General features: G+C 32.7%; 2 protein-coding genes across 2 annotated transcripts; one reads left to right on the top strand and one right to left on the bottom strand.

The window, feature by feature from the left end:
* Positions 1-1,996: 1,996 nt before the first annotated feature.
* Positions 1,997-4,077, top strand: LOC118057698 (uncharacterized). The gene is made up of 2 exons (XM_035070351.2): positions 1,997-2,419; positions 2,994-4,077. The coding sequence occupies exon 2, from the start codon at positions 2,996-2,998 to the stop codon at positions 4,034-4,036; it is 1,041 nt and encodes a 346-aa protein (XP_034926242.1). The 5' UTR covers positions 1,997-2,419; positions 2,994-2,995; the 3' UTR covers positions 4,037-4,077.
* A 1,428-nt stretch (positions 4,078-5,505) lies between these two features.
* LOC118057697 (protein trichome birefringence-like 25) lies at positions 5,506-9,368 on the bottom strand. Its single transcript, XM_035070349.2, has 3 exons — positions 8,768-9,368; positions 7,871-8,148; positions 5,506-6,732 (listed from the first exon to the last, which is right to left on the bottom strand). Exons 1-3 carry the CDS (start codon positions 9,030-9,032, stop codon positions 5,947-5,949), a joined length of 1,329 nt encoding a protein of 442 aa, XP_034926240.1. The 5' UTR covers positions 9,033-9,368; the 3' UTR covers positions 5,506-5,946.
* Between the last annotated feature and the right edge of the window lie 6,408 nt (positions 9,369-15,776).

Here is a 15,776-nt window from a genome sequence, read left to right as displayed (position 1 = left end):
AAACATATTATCACACCATTCCTATAGCCACCTTCAAACTTATATATTGCTATGGAAAGCATGGATGAATGAGATCCTTACAAAGATACATCCTATAATTTCAGAGGAGGACCACTTGGTTTGGTATTAGGGTATAACATGTTGAATCATCAAACTAAACCCAGAGCATATTCCTTTATAGGAGGACAAGAAATACGAGCCACATGTATAGCAGGTTCAAAATACTATATGTATTTTATTTTATTTTTGCAATTAATATATGATAAATGATGAGTTTTATTTATGGTTTAATATGTGTATTTGCCTAATATTAGGTTGGCTTGTTATTATAAGAGGTCCATAAATCATTGTTGATCTTCATGATCCCTATAATGATGACCTATAACATTATTATGCATCATATTGATTCACTGTTTGCCCTAATATAATTCAAAACTTTGTAGAGACCTAGAGTTTTGATAATGTCATAGCCAAAGATGAGGCTACTCAAACAAGAGAAAGCCACGTTATTGATAAAGCCGATTCATCCATCAATTGACATGAGCATATATAGACTAGCTTATATGTTCTTAGTTAATTATGTTATGTTATTTTGCTAATAATGAGTTTGTATTTTATTTTACATCTATTTTAGTATATTTGCATAATTGTTTTATCTTGGTGAGGTTGGGATTTGAATGTTTGAATATTTAAATTTATTTTGTAGTATAATTTCAAATCAAAATTTTACATATGTACATGTGAATAAAGACAGCAAGGTTGAGTGTAGTTGAAATATTAATTTTCTTGTAGGGTTTTCTATTTTTAAAATTATTAATATTAATTATTTTTAATTTTTATATTTTGATTGTTTAGAATTTCAATTCAGGTGAAGTCAACATTGATGGAACAATTTAAATTCAGGTGATGTCAACATTGATAGAATTCAAGCATTTTCAGGTGAAGTCAACATTGATATGTTGAGTTATTATCAAAACCAATTTCTGTTATACAAGTAACAATAGACCAACTTATATAAACGTACTAAAAAACCAAAGAAAATAAAAGAAAATAAAGACTAGTTGAAAATAGATAAAAAAAAATATATTTTTTTATGCAATTCACTCCATATCTAAATTTTATTTTATTTTAGATTTTTTTATTTTAAAGATAGAGTGAATGTGACAACCACACCACACCATAACACATTGTCCTAAAAAAGAGTTTTATAAATAAATATATACATATTAAAATAAACATTCATAATTATATACATATCAACAATAAAAATTAAAAACCATTCACTTCAAATGAAGATTATGGCACTGGATATAAGGTGAAGATTATGGTAAATATGCAATATTGGTGATTTTGTAAAATAAAAATAAAAATAAAGATAAGTTTGGATTATTATTTTTTTACCAAAAAAACTTAAATTGTCTTATGATTGCTTTATCAATAAGAAATTTTATAATGCTTATGAAGTAATTGATGGTATTCTATTAGTTTTTTTATCTGGTTTATTTTGAAAAAAAAATAAAAAAATATTTAAATAAAAATATTTTTATTATTTTTTATGAATCATTAATTTTATTATCTTTTTTTTAGATCTATCTTTTTATTCAAAATATAAAAAATAAAATACAACTAATTACTACTCGACGTTGGAAAATTTTCCCCTTGAAACGCAGTTACCTGTTTTGATCTTTCAACTATTTTGTTTTATTATAGGCCTGTTTGTTTTTGCGTTTTAAATGCGCTTTTGAAAAAAATTTAAATTTTATTCATTTTTTTATTAACTTTAAATTAATATGTTTTTATTGTTTTCAAATTATTTTGATATGTTAGTGTCAAAAATAATTTTTTAAAAAAATATCATTAATATATATTTTAATATAAAAAATTATTTAAAAAATAACTATAATTATATTATCAAACAAGCGCTGCTGCATATGGATGTCAAACAATCTTGCTTTTTAGAGCACTTTTCTAAAAAAGAAAAAATTTATTTTAGAAATTGGGCCTCTTGCCCAAAGAACAAGTTCCAATCCATCTCTCCATCTGTGGAACTATAAGTAGTGTACACATGTAATTTGAAGATTAGCCCACAAGATTCCTTCAGGTATAATCCAGCTCAAAATATTAACAGCCCAGCTTCATTTGTGTTTGATTTGATTGCCCTGAGGGCTGAGCCTGAGAATGGAGTAGAAACTGAAAATCAGAAGAATATATTGCAAGTTGAAGTGATCTTGTCCACCATTGATGCATGATGCTCCTTAGTCGACCATTGATGCTGGGCTAGTGTGATTAGATAAGATCTATTCTGCTGGAGTGATCGTTGACCATTGAATATACATGTCTGCTGGAGGGGCCGGCCAGCGGCAATCTTGGGCGGCATCCTGGATACTGTTGTCGTGTTAACTTCCTTCTCGTTAAGAATGTAAAGTTTTCCTTTCTATCTCTCACTTAACTTTTTCTTTTTTCTCTCTCGAAGATTAGATAAGATCTTCATTTTACTATTTGGCTTTGATTGAATTACTTATAGCTGATTTTTATGTTGGGATTTGTATATGGTGTTTTTCTTTTTATGGAAAATTGATGGGCAACAAAGGAAAGGTGGGAAATATGATGAATCTAAACTTCATTGCTTATATTCCTAGGGAATTTTTTTTTTTGGTTTTTACTGTAATCAAATCCGATCATCAGCATTATTATGACCAGAGTGCAGAAATCTTAATAAACTTCTTTTCGTCTTTTAGCAAAAGAAAAGCAGTCTTTTCGAATAGATCCATCAGATGGAAGTGTGATTGTGTGTATAAAGCACTAGTAAAATTTTCAATCTGGATACAGTGAGATTAGGCAGATGGCAGTACAAGAATCTTCCAAGTCTCACTTCCACCCCTTCAATCAAATCTAGTGTTTCTTGCAACTATCCTGCCGTGCATGCTGTTTTCATTTTTCAGATTTCACTTTTCTTTTAAAGTGTTAAAAGGAGTTGATAGTCTTGTTCACAGTAATGGCGAAGCGTGGAGCCAAATTGAAGGCCTGGCCTGGACTTCAAAACTGCCGGGTGCCTGTTGTGGTTACGTGTCTGGTTGTGATACTTGTATTGTTAATATTGTTGTTTTGCAACAATGGGAAAAGCCCTGATTCTTCTTTTGGATATCCGATAAAAAAGTGGAATTCTTTCGAGTCAGTGCAATTTAACCCAACAATAGAGCTGAGGAATGGAACAGATGTGATATGGCAAATACCCAGTTTGCCAAAAGCAGTTCTCTTTGTGGCTCATGGATGCGATGGCAGAGCTGCTAACTTTTGGGACAGGTCTTCAAGCTGCCCTAATTGCATTGGTTTGCCTGAGGAAAGGCTGCTTGTTCTTCATGCTCTTGCTCGTAAATTTGCCGTGATCACAATTTCAAGCGCAGGGAGATGCTGGACATTTGGGGAGGAAAGATTAATTGTTAAGAATATAATACAATGGTGGGCACAAACACATAATCTTGAATCACTTCCTCTTGTAGCCTTGGGGGCCTCTTCTGGTGGATACTTCGTCTCTGCACTCGCCACCAATTTGAGGTTCAGTAGCATAACACTTATGATTGCTGCAGGGAAGTTTGACCAAATGGATATCACAGTGAACTACCCACCTACGCTTTTTGTTCACATGCCTAAAGACTCATATAGGCAGCAAAAGATAAGTGAGTTTATAGAAGTTCTGAAGAACAAGGGCATTGATGCAGCAGAGGTTGAATGCATGGAGTTTCCTTTGTCACCAAGTTTCTTAGCTGATAGAATCCCAGGAATGAATCAAACTGTTTCTGCTAAGTTGTTTGAGCTATTTCAGGTCAAGAGTTTTGTTGATGGGAATGGATATATGAAGAAAGATGGGCGTGCAACGCGATGGAAAGAAGCTCTCCGTGAACGCAAGAACCTTGTGCTGGATAAGAGTATGGTCCAACACGTGCAGGAGGAACTCAATCTTGCATTTGCTCACCATGAAATGACTAGCCTGCAGTCTGAGCAAATATTTAAATGGTTTGAATCTCATTTGAACTAATCAACACTCTTTCTTGCAAGTCAGTTTTTTTTTTTTTTTTTTTTCCCGACTTTGGAAGAGCGAACAGCATTGCCTTAATTAGGAAATTCTCTCTTTGCCCACCATACCATTTAGAATTTAGCTTCATTTAGATTTCGAATCTTTCTTACTGGAATTTAAGGTTTTTTTAAAGATATTTCATACCTTTTTTTATAAAGATAATAAATTTTATTATCGGAAGGTTTTTGAGTTCCTTTGATTGAGATTTTTTTTGCAGTTACTCAAAACTTCTATTGTAAATCTGAAGTTTTTTAGACTAAGAAGAAGTCCAAGTATACACTAAATAACCATTTATTTATATATTTTAGAATTTGAGACATCATCACCTTCATTAGAAAATTCTCTCTTTGCCCACCATACCATATAGAATTTAGCTTCATGTAGATTTCGAATCATGATTCATGTATATAATAGTGGGCGTTCTCAATGAGAATTCAGTTCTTCCGACTATAAATAACTAATGACTTGAACACAGTCACGGATGGAAGAAAACGAGTGGTTTACCATAAGGGATGTTTGCTGTGGCAACTTGTGTGCCTACTAACTTGTCACATCATCTCAACACAAACATGCGATCTGTTCTCCAGAAATGGCTTCGCAAGTTGGTTGCCTGAGAATCACCTGGAGGTACTTAGGCCCCCCTCAAATACTCTACACTCAATTTAGATTGGAAAATCATCAAATTTGATGTTTCTAAGGTGATTTTTTCTGATTTTGTCATCATCGTATTAAATCATAGTGTTTTTTTAGCCTAAATGTATTTTAAAACACGAGCTTAACAACCTATTGTCAATCTCAATAATAAAAGCTGGATGATGATAAAAATGGGATCTTATTATTTTAATTATTTATGTTTTTTTTTAATATCTGACTGAATAATTTATCTTCCAACTGTGCTATTATCTTCAAATTGAAACGCAGAAACGAGTCTTTTCTTCATTTTTTCTTTCTAGTGACGAATTGAAGACCAAGAAAGTGGAAAAAAGAAAACAATTTGTTACCAATTAATCCAGATTTGTGCTCCTAAACTATATCATTACCAACACTTCAGGTGATTCCATCAAATGTAGAGCTTATAAGAAAACGGATATTAGATATGTGTGGTGTTGTTTCCATTGGAAACACTTCGTAATAGGAAGCTGGGAAAGCAGTAATTTTTCATTGTCTCGGCATTTAGGATTCTTACAAGTGATGCAATTGGACATGCTCGGAAGTCTATTTTAATAGCTGTCTGATCGGAAATGCTGGTCGGGGAATAGCTCTGCGGCTCTGCCTACTCTTGAATATCTTTGTTGAACAACTTCTTCTAGCTGGAAATTGCTTTGTATTATGGCTACGAGTAATTATGAATGTCAAATAGATGGAAACACTTTTCCTGACTGATGATGCGTTTACTAGCTTTTGTTTTGCCCCACTGATGGGGCAGCTTGTGGTTGGTGCTTTACTATAAGTTACTCTGTTCTCAAATTGTCAGCATTCATGATTAAATACATCATAATTTGAAAAACAATGCCAAATCAGTTAGCAAATGTGCTCTCTTAACGTTATTATATATTTTCAGAGAGCATATGACGATCAATAACTACAGACGTATATTGCAATTAGAAAAGGTGTGTTGGTTCTGATGGATCTTAAAAGAAGCTTCTGTGATAGAATGACCAAATAACTTTGTGATGAAATGAAATGAAATGATCATAAAGAATGTAGGTTTTCATTTACAATCGCGCCAACCCAACGGGCGTGCGCAGGCAGGGTAATGGCTTCCCGTGTTCTTTTTCCAAAAGTCAAATCCGACTCCATTTAATCATCAAGATCTTATTCAGCCAAGCTTGTCAAAAAATCATGGAGAAGCTGAGCCTAGCAAAAATCTGTCATTGATATACTCCGCCATTGACTATCATCTCCATCACCAAATCATTCCAAGAGTCTATTGGCCCAGGCAAGCACCAGTGTAAGCAATCATTCTGAACTTTAGCATTCTTATCTTCAGCAAATGGTTGGAACTGCCTGTATGGTCCTGGGTGCCCATCTGGTCTCAACAAAGATAATCGAGTTGTATCCAGTACTTTCAAAACCACCCCTTCTTCGGGTCCTAACGCTGCAGCCTTCGCGAACTCTTCCAGTTCAATATTACGCATCATCGTGTCTACATCAGTCATGTTAACCTCGCCTTCTTTGAAGGGCACCTTTCTATTGCAGGTACCCCCACTAAACCATTCTCCATTCTCGAAGTGGTCTGGCGTAGTTGTTCTAAAGAAAGCAAGAGTTTTGTGGCCAGAGCTTGTGATGAAGTTAAAAATCAGCTGCATTGCTTTGCGATATGCATAATCGAACCCTAGCTCAGTCAAATTCTTTCCAGGGCAGTAATGGCAGCCTGTAACCACGTTGTTCTCATGGTAGATGGCAGTTTTCAGGAACCATTTTCCTCCAGCAACTATTGCATAATCAAAATTCCTATATTGATCGGTCCATTTTTTATCAAGTTCATCTAGATGAAGCTGGATTTCTGAAAAGGAAACTCCGTTCATGTCTTCAAAAATATCTGCTCTGATAAGGAAGGGGGTCCAAATTACTGAAAGGGTGAAGTTGTGGGTTGGAAAGTGCCATATTTTCGACCTGTATTCCTCATCATGGTATGTTTCAACAGCTTGCTCCACCTATCGGACATAAATAACAAAGTAATTGATCAATTATTGCCAACGCGACCAAATTTCGAAAACTGCCAGCAGAATACAACGCTGCAGCACAAAATCAAAATCTATGATGCTGCAGAACAAAAACAATTGAAGCAAGCTAGATCAAACATGTAATGCTGTGGTAGGTCATGGTGTATCCACCAACAGTTTTATTAAATGCAAGGGCTGTGGGTAGTGGGTGCTGCAGTGGGGCCTCAATCTGGGATTCAAGCATAAAAAAACATGAACATATCCTTACTCTTTGCATGGCCTATCAGTTTTCCTTTGAATCCCCAAGCTACTTCCTTTTCTATTCCTTTCCTGGACTATCCTTAAACCTAAATAGAAAAATTAGGCAAACAAATCATCACTTGGGATATTTTTTTTTTCCTATCGAGAACAATATATTTATTTTGTGCAAGACTTAGCTTGGATTATTGTGTTGGTAAATATAACAACTACTAGCAGTTGCCGATTATTGACTCCAAATAATTACATAGATTAACCAACAAGAATTGTGGATATATAAATGACTAATAGACAGGACTACCATCTCCGAAAAAGACAGGATAACCTCTTAATAGCGGTACTCTGACCATCAAAGTAGCAGCTGTATTCCACAATGAACTAAGATTGATGTTTGATTATTGACATCTATATGATCTAGCTTCACGAGGAGAGAAAAAGAAACAGACAAATAACAAAAAATGTTTACAGCAGTGATATGAAGATTCAGAGTCCTCTCGTGCTCTTGAAGAAGATGCAGAGTGTCTTTAACCATGACAACCTCAAACTACACCACCTCAGTTCAATGCCTAGTTAAGTGGTTAGCAATCCTAATCTCACATGTGAAGGTGGCTAATGTGTAGCAATTGATATTGATTAATTTAACTTAGCTTCTACTCTAATTCTTTTGACTAGTTCAGTTTTCAAAAGAAACAGCACATTGCACGTATTGATGATCTACAGTGCTCCCTGATATCAATTCCTGACCAAGAAATTATACACGATGAAGTAGTAACCATCGAAAAACTTGGCCAAGCAAATGCTACATGGTCGGCAACAAATCGAGAAATTAAATGACAGAACACAGAAAATTTCTTTAGGCTCTTGGTTTTACCTGAGAGAGAATGCAAAGCAATGACTGGACATGGTTACGTGAAATGGAATCACCAATAAAGGCCCATGACTTGTTCCTCATCAGGTGAAGAAAGTTTTTAGGATTAAACTTCGGGAGACGGCAGCCACGCGGACTCCACCTCCAGTAGAGATACCCTGAATCAGGTCTTCCATTTTTCATACAATTTTGATGGCCTTCTATCTGAAGGCAACTCTGATTAGTGTAAAACGGACCAGAAGGGTCCGGTATCCATTCTCCAGTAAACAAATCACACTTTCCTGCAATTACATGTGCATGGAAGAGACATCACTACACTACAAAGAGTGGCATAGGAGTATTAACTGAAAGTGAATGCTAATACAAAGACGAGACAGCAAACTAAATTCTATGAAATGGGAGCGCATGCCTTTAAGTGAAATAATAATAATAATAATTTTTTTAAAAAAATATTGTGCAGATAGCAGAATACTAAACGCTATTTTGCATTATTCAGATTTAAAAACCAGACATGTTAGCCAGCACCTAAAAAATATTGAAACTAAGAGGAAGTGGCTGAATTAAATGGTGAATGTCTATCTGCGTTGACGGGTTCACCGAAAAAGACATGATAAAAGAACTGCGACAGTAAATAGAATAAACAGATGTAATAAAAAACCAATAGCAAAAGAAAAGGATCGATCCAATCTTCAAATATTCGGAAAATGAAAATGGGAAAAGAGAAGTTGTCATTGAATCACAAAACAAAGACTGTACACTGAATCCAGTTTTCGCATCCAAGAAAACCCACATCCTCATTTTGACAAATCTTTCTTACAATATAACCAATTCCTTGTTTTGATTAGAACTTTCTTGTTCAAGCATGTAGAGAAAAAAGAAAGGGAATAAAGAATTGGATACCTGATTGTGAATTTTGGCTTTTATTAGCTTCAAAATCATTAGAAGCTGGTTCTTCAGCAGGCAAAGAAGCCATTAAAGACTCTGGTTTAGTCTCTTCATTAGCTGGGACGGATGTCTCGACAACTGAAGAGAATCTGAATGAACCAGAGATTAATAAACGAAAAGCAAGACCCGCCAAGAGAAATGAGACTGCAAACTTTATAATGACGCTGTTGTGTTTCGAGAGTGAAAATGGGTTCAAATCAGACCTCATTTCCTTCACCATTTGGCGTCAGAGAGGCCAACAAATTCTCTTTGAAGGCGAGGAAAAAAAAAACAGAAGGAGTGGAATCCGGTTTCCTCTACAGCCCAAATGGTGTTTGGTGGCTCACAGAGCAATGGGTATTGTTAAATGCATGGATCTAATACATAGACAAGAACATGTCCTGTCTTCGCCTTTTCATTTACAATTAGGTGACCTGACCTGTCTTTACATATTATTTTTTCAGGATGACCACTTTTCTTTTCATAATACCATTCTTTCACCTTACTTATTCTTTTCCTTCATATAACAATAGTTGACCATCCACTTATAATAGCTTCCTCTCTCTCTGTTTTTTTTTTTTTTTTTTTTTTTGTAATTTGGTTGAAGTCTGGTAATCTAGGGTTGGAGTTTATAACCTGGTTACCGTTATAAACGGGTGGTGAGCAAGGAACAGTGCATGATAAGAGCAGAAAGCACACAGGACCTGTATCGTAGAAAAGCTTTGGCTACAAGTTGCAACTTGCAAGGAACACAATTTTATTTTTTTTCCTGATCTAATCTAATAATGCACAAGGGATGGCCTCGCTCACACCTCAGATCTCAATAGTAATTGATGGATTGTATATGCATTAGCCATTGAACATGGCCGCAGCCTGTCCAAACTGATTTTTATAAGAGCTCAGTGACGTCACATGTGGACCAAATGTCCCTCCTAGTCTCTCTGGGAGTTGTAAGGTGAGCAGATCATTTACGTTTTAAATCTACATCCACCATATGATTAAACGAAAAATAGAAAGAATTCTTATATCCACCATAGGTTGCCTTTAACGCGGAGATTGTAACATATATATAGATTAACAATGCTAATGATTAGTTCTATGATTTCGAGAGAAAAATAATATCCAATCCATATCTTTCATATCCATTTGATTTAATTCTTTCGTCAATCTTTTGTTTTACCAATTTATCTTAAAAAATATATATGATAAAGAGGAAAGAAGAAGATAAGATGGAAGTTCTTGACGAGGAAAGGCAAGATTATTGCAACAAAAAAAGAAGAAGCACTAAATCGAGGATTATCAAAGCGCATAGTTTAACCGGGTCACCGGGTAAAAAAAAAAATTAATTTTTTTTTAAAAAAATCAAAATGACGTCGTTTTAGCAAAAAAAAACAAAAAAAAATAAAAGTCAACGGGTTTGGGGCTGGATATTGACCGGGTCTTGCCGGGTCAATCGACCGGGTCTGGCCGGGCCAATTCCCAAACGGGTTTTGACCTTCACCCGGACCGGTCCCAGTTTTAAAACTATGGTTAAAGGATTGATTAGTTATTAAAAAAAAAAAAAGGCTATAGGAATTGAGTTATATTTAAGAATACGGTTACAATTATTTTTTAAAGTATTTTTTATGCTGAAATATATTAAAATAATATATTTTTTATTTTTAAAAAATTATTTTTCAGATCAACATATTAAAACGATCCAAAATATACATAAAAAAATAATTTTTAAAAAAAAATTAAATTTTAGTGAAACACAATTTGCACTGGTCTTGCCTCTTTTTAGAAAACTTATTGCTGTTTTTTTTTTTTTTTTACAAGTTTTTTCGTTGTCCTATTTTAACATCGGTGTTCACAATATAAAGGATTCGGAGAAAGAGTGATTACAATGATCTGATTTTTCTTGTTAGATTAGATAAAAGAAATTTAACCAAGCCTCCTCTGGGCACAATATTGCACTGTTGGGGACACAAATTATTAAATATTATTCAGCTGAATCTTTACGTGAAAGGATGACGCGAATTATTCACCCGTGATGACTTCTCAAAGTTCTAAACATTCAGTGAATTTAATACATCATGTTTGCTTCTTGAGATGCTCATGAAGGGTATGTCGGTGTCTTTATTTATTTTATGTACTTTAATACATTATTAATATTACAATATAGTCTCGGTGTTTACAAAATTACATACACAAGACAGATTATATGTATAATGTTAATGTGATGCACATGCATATCAATTTATCTGGAAGGTTTCGATTACCCGAGCTATACTAGCGACTCTGGCTCCGTTACAAGTTAAATATTTTTTATTTTACAAAAAAAATTATATATATAGATGTTTTTGATGTATTTCTACATAAAAAAAATAAATATAAATTGAAAAGCTCATGTATACATGCAATAAAAAAAAATTAAAAATTATTTGTGTTAAATAAATTGAAAAAAAAAAGTATTAACGATAACTAAAAATAAAATTGAAAAAATTAAAAGACAAATATAAATCAAAATATTTAATCTTGTAAGATAAAACATTTATGTGGTTGTGTTTACTAAATTTTTTTTATTCAAATTATATTTTTATTAAATCAAATGATATTAAAAATAAACACACATATTAAATTGATTAAATAAAAGAAAAAAAAATATTATTAAGGTTGCACATCATAAACATTATATGAAAATAATTTTTTTTTTTTATTTTCAAAAATAAAATTCTTGTACGCAAGAGATAATATTGGGAAACAAAACAAATGTTAAAAAAGGATTATGAAGACCGATTCATAAAGGCAATTATAATTGATGGGCTAAGCAATGTATATAATATACATAAAGATAATTTTTAAATAATAAAGCTTATAATTCATTCCACTCTCCATGTTTATTACTAGCATCATCATACCCGTGACCTCTTATATCTTGAAAATAAAGATTATATGATGAGATAAAAAAAAAAAAAAAAAATCTCTTCCTTAAGAGTTAAAGCATTTGAATCTTTAACATGCAATATGTCTAAAAACACATTCTCGTATAAATTTATTTTTATCAACAAACCTGATAACAAGGATCATTTGCTTTCTTCTGGATTCATATCGAGCTTCATCAATAATTAAACAAAATTTTGCACCATCAATATTATGACGAATTGAAGATTGAACATTTCTAGCAAAAATATGCAAAATTTCATTTTGAATTTGATATGATATGTATCTAGAATTTTTAGAGCATTATCCCAAATAACAACATCTACTTGTTCATTACATGATGCTAAAAGTTTCATCATTTCAAGAGAATTACCCTAATTTTTTTTATTCTGGTCATTCATCATGTCCTCTAAATGTACATGCTTGAAATGTGAGCCAACAAACAATATCTATTGAAGCTTTAATACATAATTGATTATTTATTATTTCTTGAGAAGTTTGCCTCCAACCACCTTTTAAATATGACATGATTTATTTTTCAAATTCTTCAAGCATTTAACAACAAATCTATGAGTTGAATTGGAATATTTTTCCATATGAGTCAAAAAAGCACATTGTTCCTCATTATTAACTTTCTTCCAACAATTAAATCATTTAAAAGTAAACGTGTTTGATCCTTTCTTTCCAGTTGGTTTACTAGCCAATAAATAGCAGGGAAAATAAAATACAACATTTTCTCTAAATATTCAAGTCATTCAAGCCATGAAAAGCTTTTGAACCAATAAGACTAAAATTGACGATGACATTTTTTACTCGTTAGTGGATATTTAGACATCAAAGATTGATATGACTCTAAATTAATTTATGTCTTTTTAATTTTATCTTGTTGATTAACTGAATATTCTCAAATTTGAAGTTGATTACCTTAGTTTCAAATTAAATGAGTAATGTCAATATTTTATGTTTAATACTTACAATTCTTAAAAGAAGATTCTCAATAATCAATCCAAGTTTCTTTAAACTAAAATAAGTTTGGGCTACTCAATCACTAATTCAATATTACACCCTGAAGTTAGTTCATTAGGTTATAAGTTATTAATTTTTTTTTTCGAAAATGAAAATTAACTATTCTTGTTTTGTTCATGGTTCAACCTAAAATCAAAATATTAATCTAAAATAAAATAAATAAATCTTAATTAAGAGAATTTAAAATTCAAAATTAGAAACAATAATAAAGATGAAGACCATATGATTCATATGACAAATCACCCAAACGTAAAAACAAAATAGAATGCTAATAAAACAACCCTGAAAGGAAGAAGAGATAGTGAAAACAAGGGGGAAAAAAAGGGTTTTTGAGTTTCGGTTACCTTCTTTTGATGGGAGAGAGGGAGAGAGAGAATTTTTGGTACAGAGCGTGTAATGACAGAGCTGGGTGATTAGGTATTTTGATTTTTTTTTTTATCAATTTTTTTTTTCCGAACCTAGTTCCGCCACTGGTTCCGAGTTCAATGCTATTGGTGTTGGATAAGATTCTCGAAGGGCTCATGTGGGGACCGAAAGGGAATGTGGCAGAGAAAACAAGAGCTTTGAACGAAGAGCCTTCCAGCTCAATCAGAAATGCCAATTTCTCTGAATGCCTTCGCTGTCACAACTCACAATTGCACAGACCAAAGTCCACCTTACTTCGATGACAACTGGGTGAGCATAGCCTTGTCAGCAGATATACATCCCATCTGTCTTTCCCCGCCATGTATTTGGATGGACCGTGGTCCGTAAATCGCATAAAGAATTATCATTTGCTGGCACAAACAAAAATGTCCTCCTAAGCCAGGAAAAAAGAAAAAAAAAAAAAGAAGAAGAAGGAAGGGAACACAAGGGAAAGGTTATCTCCTTCGGAATGTGGCCCTTTTGCCCACTTGGGAACTAGGCTCGGAAGGACATGAGCCCAAGAGGGAGGAGGTCCACATAGCACCTGCAAAGAGTTTGATCATGTGATCGTGGGCAACATTGCTCGCTTCCTCGAGGATCGTACAAATGCACGTCTCTCTGCTTCTTCTGTACTGGTAAACCAATGATTGGTTAGGTCGTATATTCTCCTCCGAAATCAGACAGCAAAATGCTTTGAACTGTTCTCGTAAATTTTGATTTTTTCATATAAATATTCGGAACGGATGGCCAGATGTTCATGCTGTGATATTTCAAAACGTTTTTTCAACACGAAGTTGCGTCAACTTGTTGAACATGTTTCAAACATCCGGTTTAACACAAAAAATTGCCTTTGCTTTAAAACAAAAGGCACTCAAGAAGCCACCGGACAATTTACGTGATTGGAAACTACAGTCAAGGAATTGGTACAGAAGGCTCGAGATAATGATTGGGCTGGAATGTTCGTATAGAAGGCCTGCTTTTAACACAATCGAGAGCATAGTTTAGAAACCGGTCCGGTCTGGTAAGTCGACCCAAGATCGGGCCAATCCGAGACTAGAACCGGGCCGGGTTGAAAAAAAATAAAAAAAGGAAAAATCTAATGTGATCCGGCGGGTTGATCCGGCAAGACCCGGTCAAGACCAAGCCGCAAATCCATTGACTTTTGTTTTTTTTTTAAAACGACATTTTTTTTTTTAAAATTGACCAACCTGATTCGATCAAAACCTAAAACCCAGAACATGAATTTTAGACCGGGTCGACCACAAGACCGGATCTTAAAACTATGCAATCTAAGACATGAATGGAATCAGAATCCTGTTCTGTTCCCTCCCTGCTATGCAGAGAGTATTGCTGAAGTTCAGAATATCGATGATTTATATTACAAGTCCTCGCATGGGATGTTAGAAAAATTGAATAAAACATGTTTAATGAATACATTTAAGGTTAATTTAGCTGTCATAATTTGGGTTAAAATTTTCATTTAAAATTATTATTCTCAATATAAATAATTTAAGCATAAAATATTTAAAATTATGGATTAATATGAAATTGATCTTAAAAAAACCCTGAATTGATAAATATTTTCAAACTCAAAAGACCTTCAATCCCACACTAAAAGATTACAATATTTTTTTATAGTTTATATAGTGTGAAGTTAAAAATAAATAAAATTATTATATAAAGCATCAAAACTTTTAAAGAAAAAAAGACTGTTATGTGGATTTTGAGCTTACCCTGCTCAAAATGGTTTGAATTTAAGTTTATTATAAAAAATTATTTTGCTTAATTTTTTTTTGTCAATCCATTATCGATATTTATTTAGATTCATTAAATTTATTTGATCTATTTCTTATGTTTAATAGAAAGACAATTTAAAAAAACATATGTATTAATGCCTTAGATGTATTTTAAAACGTATTTAATGCTTTCTTATTTAATAAAAATATCAGAATTAACTCTCTTAATTTAGAATTAATTTGACAACCCTGGTCATAAAAGTATCAATCACGTCTTTTTCCTTTTCCTCGAGTCTTTCTGCATTCTAGTGAGTTTTTTTTTTTTTTTTTAACTCTTTAGGATCTTGAGTTAATTATGAGAGAAAATCAAGTTGTTTTTCCTAGTTTTTAAATAAAGTTGTTAAAATTTCGGGAGACTATTTGTAAGAAAAAAAATTATTTGTATCATGTGACATGTAATTTATTTTAAGATAAATAATTGAATCCTTGACAATAACCCTATATACTTTTTTGTTAAGATTTTTTCAACAAGTAAGTAAATTATATGTTTACTTTGTAATTGCATCTAGAAAAAATAGAAATAAGTTTAATACTTTAATTGTCTTCAAGTTTAATACTATACCATTTGTGTGTTTATATGCATTTTAGTGAATTAATTGAGTTACATGTTTATGATTTCTCTGGTTAACATTATATTTGCTTGTAATATAATTTTTAAATATTTTTAATAAAATTAAACTTGTATGCTACATATATTGAACTCGTATAACTAGACAATTTCATTGCATTTATTATTATTAGGGAAAGACTCGTAAACAATACCATAAATTAATCACAGGTAAAGGAAGAACCTCAGTAAATTTAGTAATATAGCTAAAAACAAAACATTAAATTAA

This window comes from Populus alba, chromosome 2 (assembly GCF_005239225.2).
Source record: "Populus alba chromosome 2, ASM523922v2, whole genome shotgun sequence".
Taxonomy (NCBI): domain Eukaryota; kingdom Viridiplantae; phylum Streptophyta; class Magnoliopsida; order Malpighiales; family Salicaceae; genus Populus; species Populus alba.
Note: the sequence above shows the minus strand (reverse complement) of the source record. Positions and strands in the feature narration are given on the sequence as shown.

Coding starts and splice junctions, on each gene's coding strand:
- LOC118057698 (XM_035070351.2), top strand. CDS start 2,996: ATGGCGAAGCGTGGAGCCAAATTGAAGGCCTGGCCTGGACTTCAAAAC.
- LOC118057697 (XM_035070349.2), bottom strand. CDS start 9,032: ATGGTGAAGGAAATGAGGTCTGATTTGAACCCATTTTCACTCTCGAAA. Junction 8,149..8,767: donor AAGCCAAAATTCACAATCAG/GTATCCAATTCT, acceptor ATGTAATTGCAG/GAAAGTGTGATTTGTTTACT. Junction 6,733..7,870: donor TGCTTTGCATTCTCTCTCAG/GTAAAACCAAGA, acceptor TATGTCCGATAG/GTGGAGCAAGCTGTTGAAAC.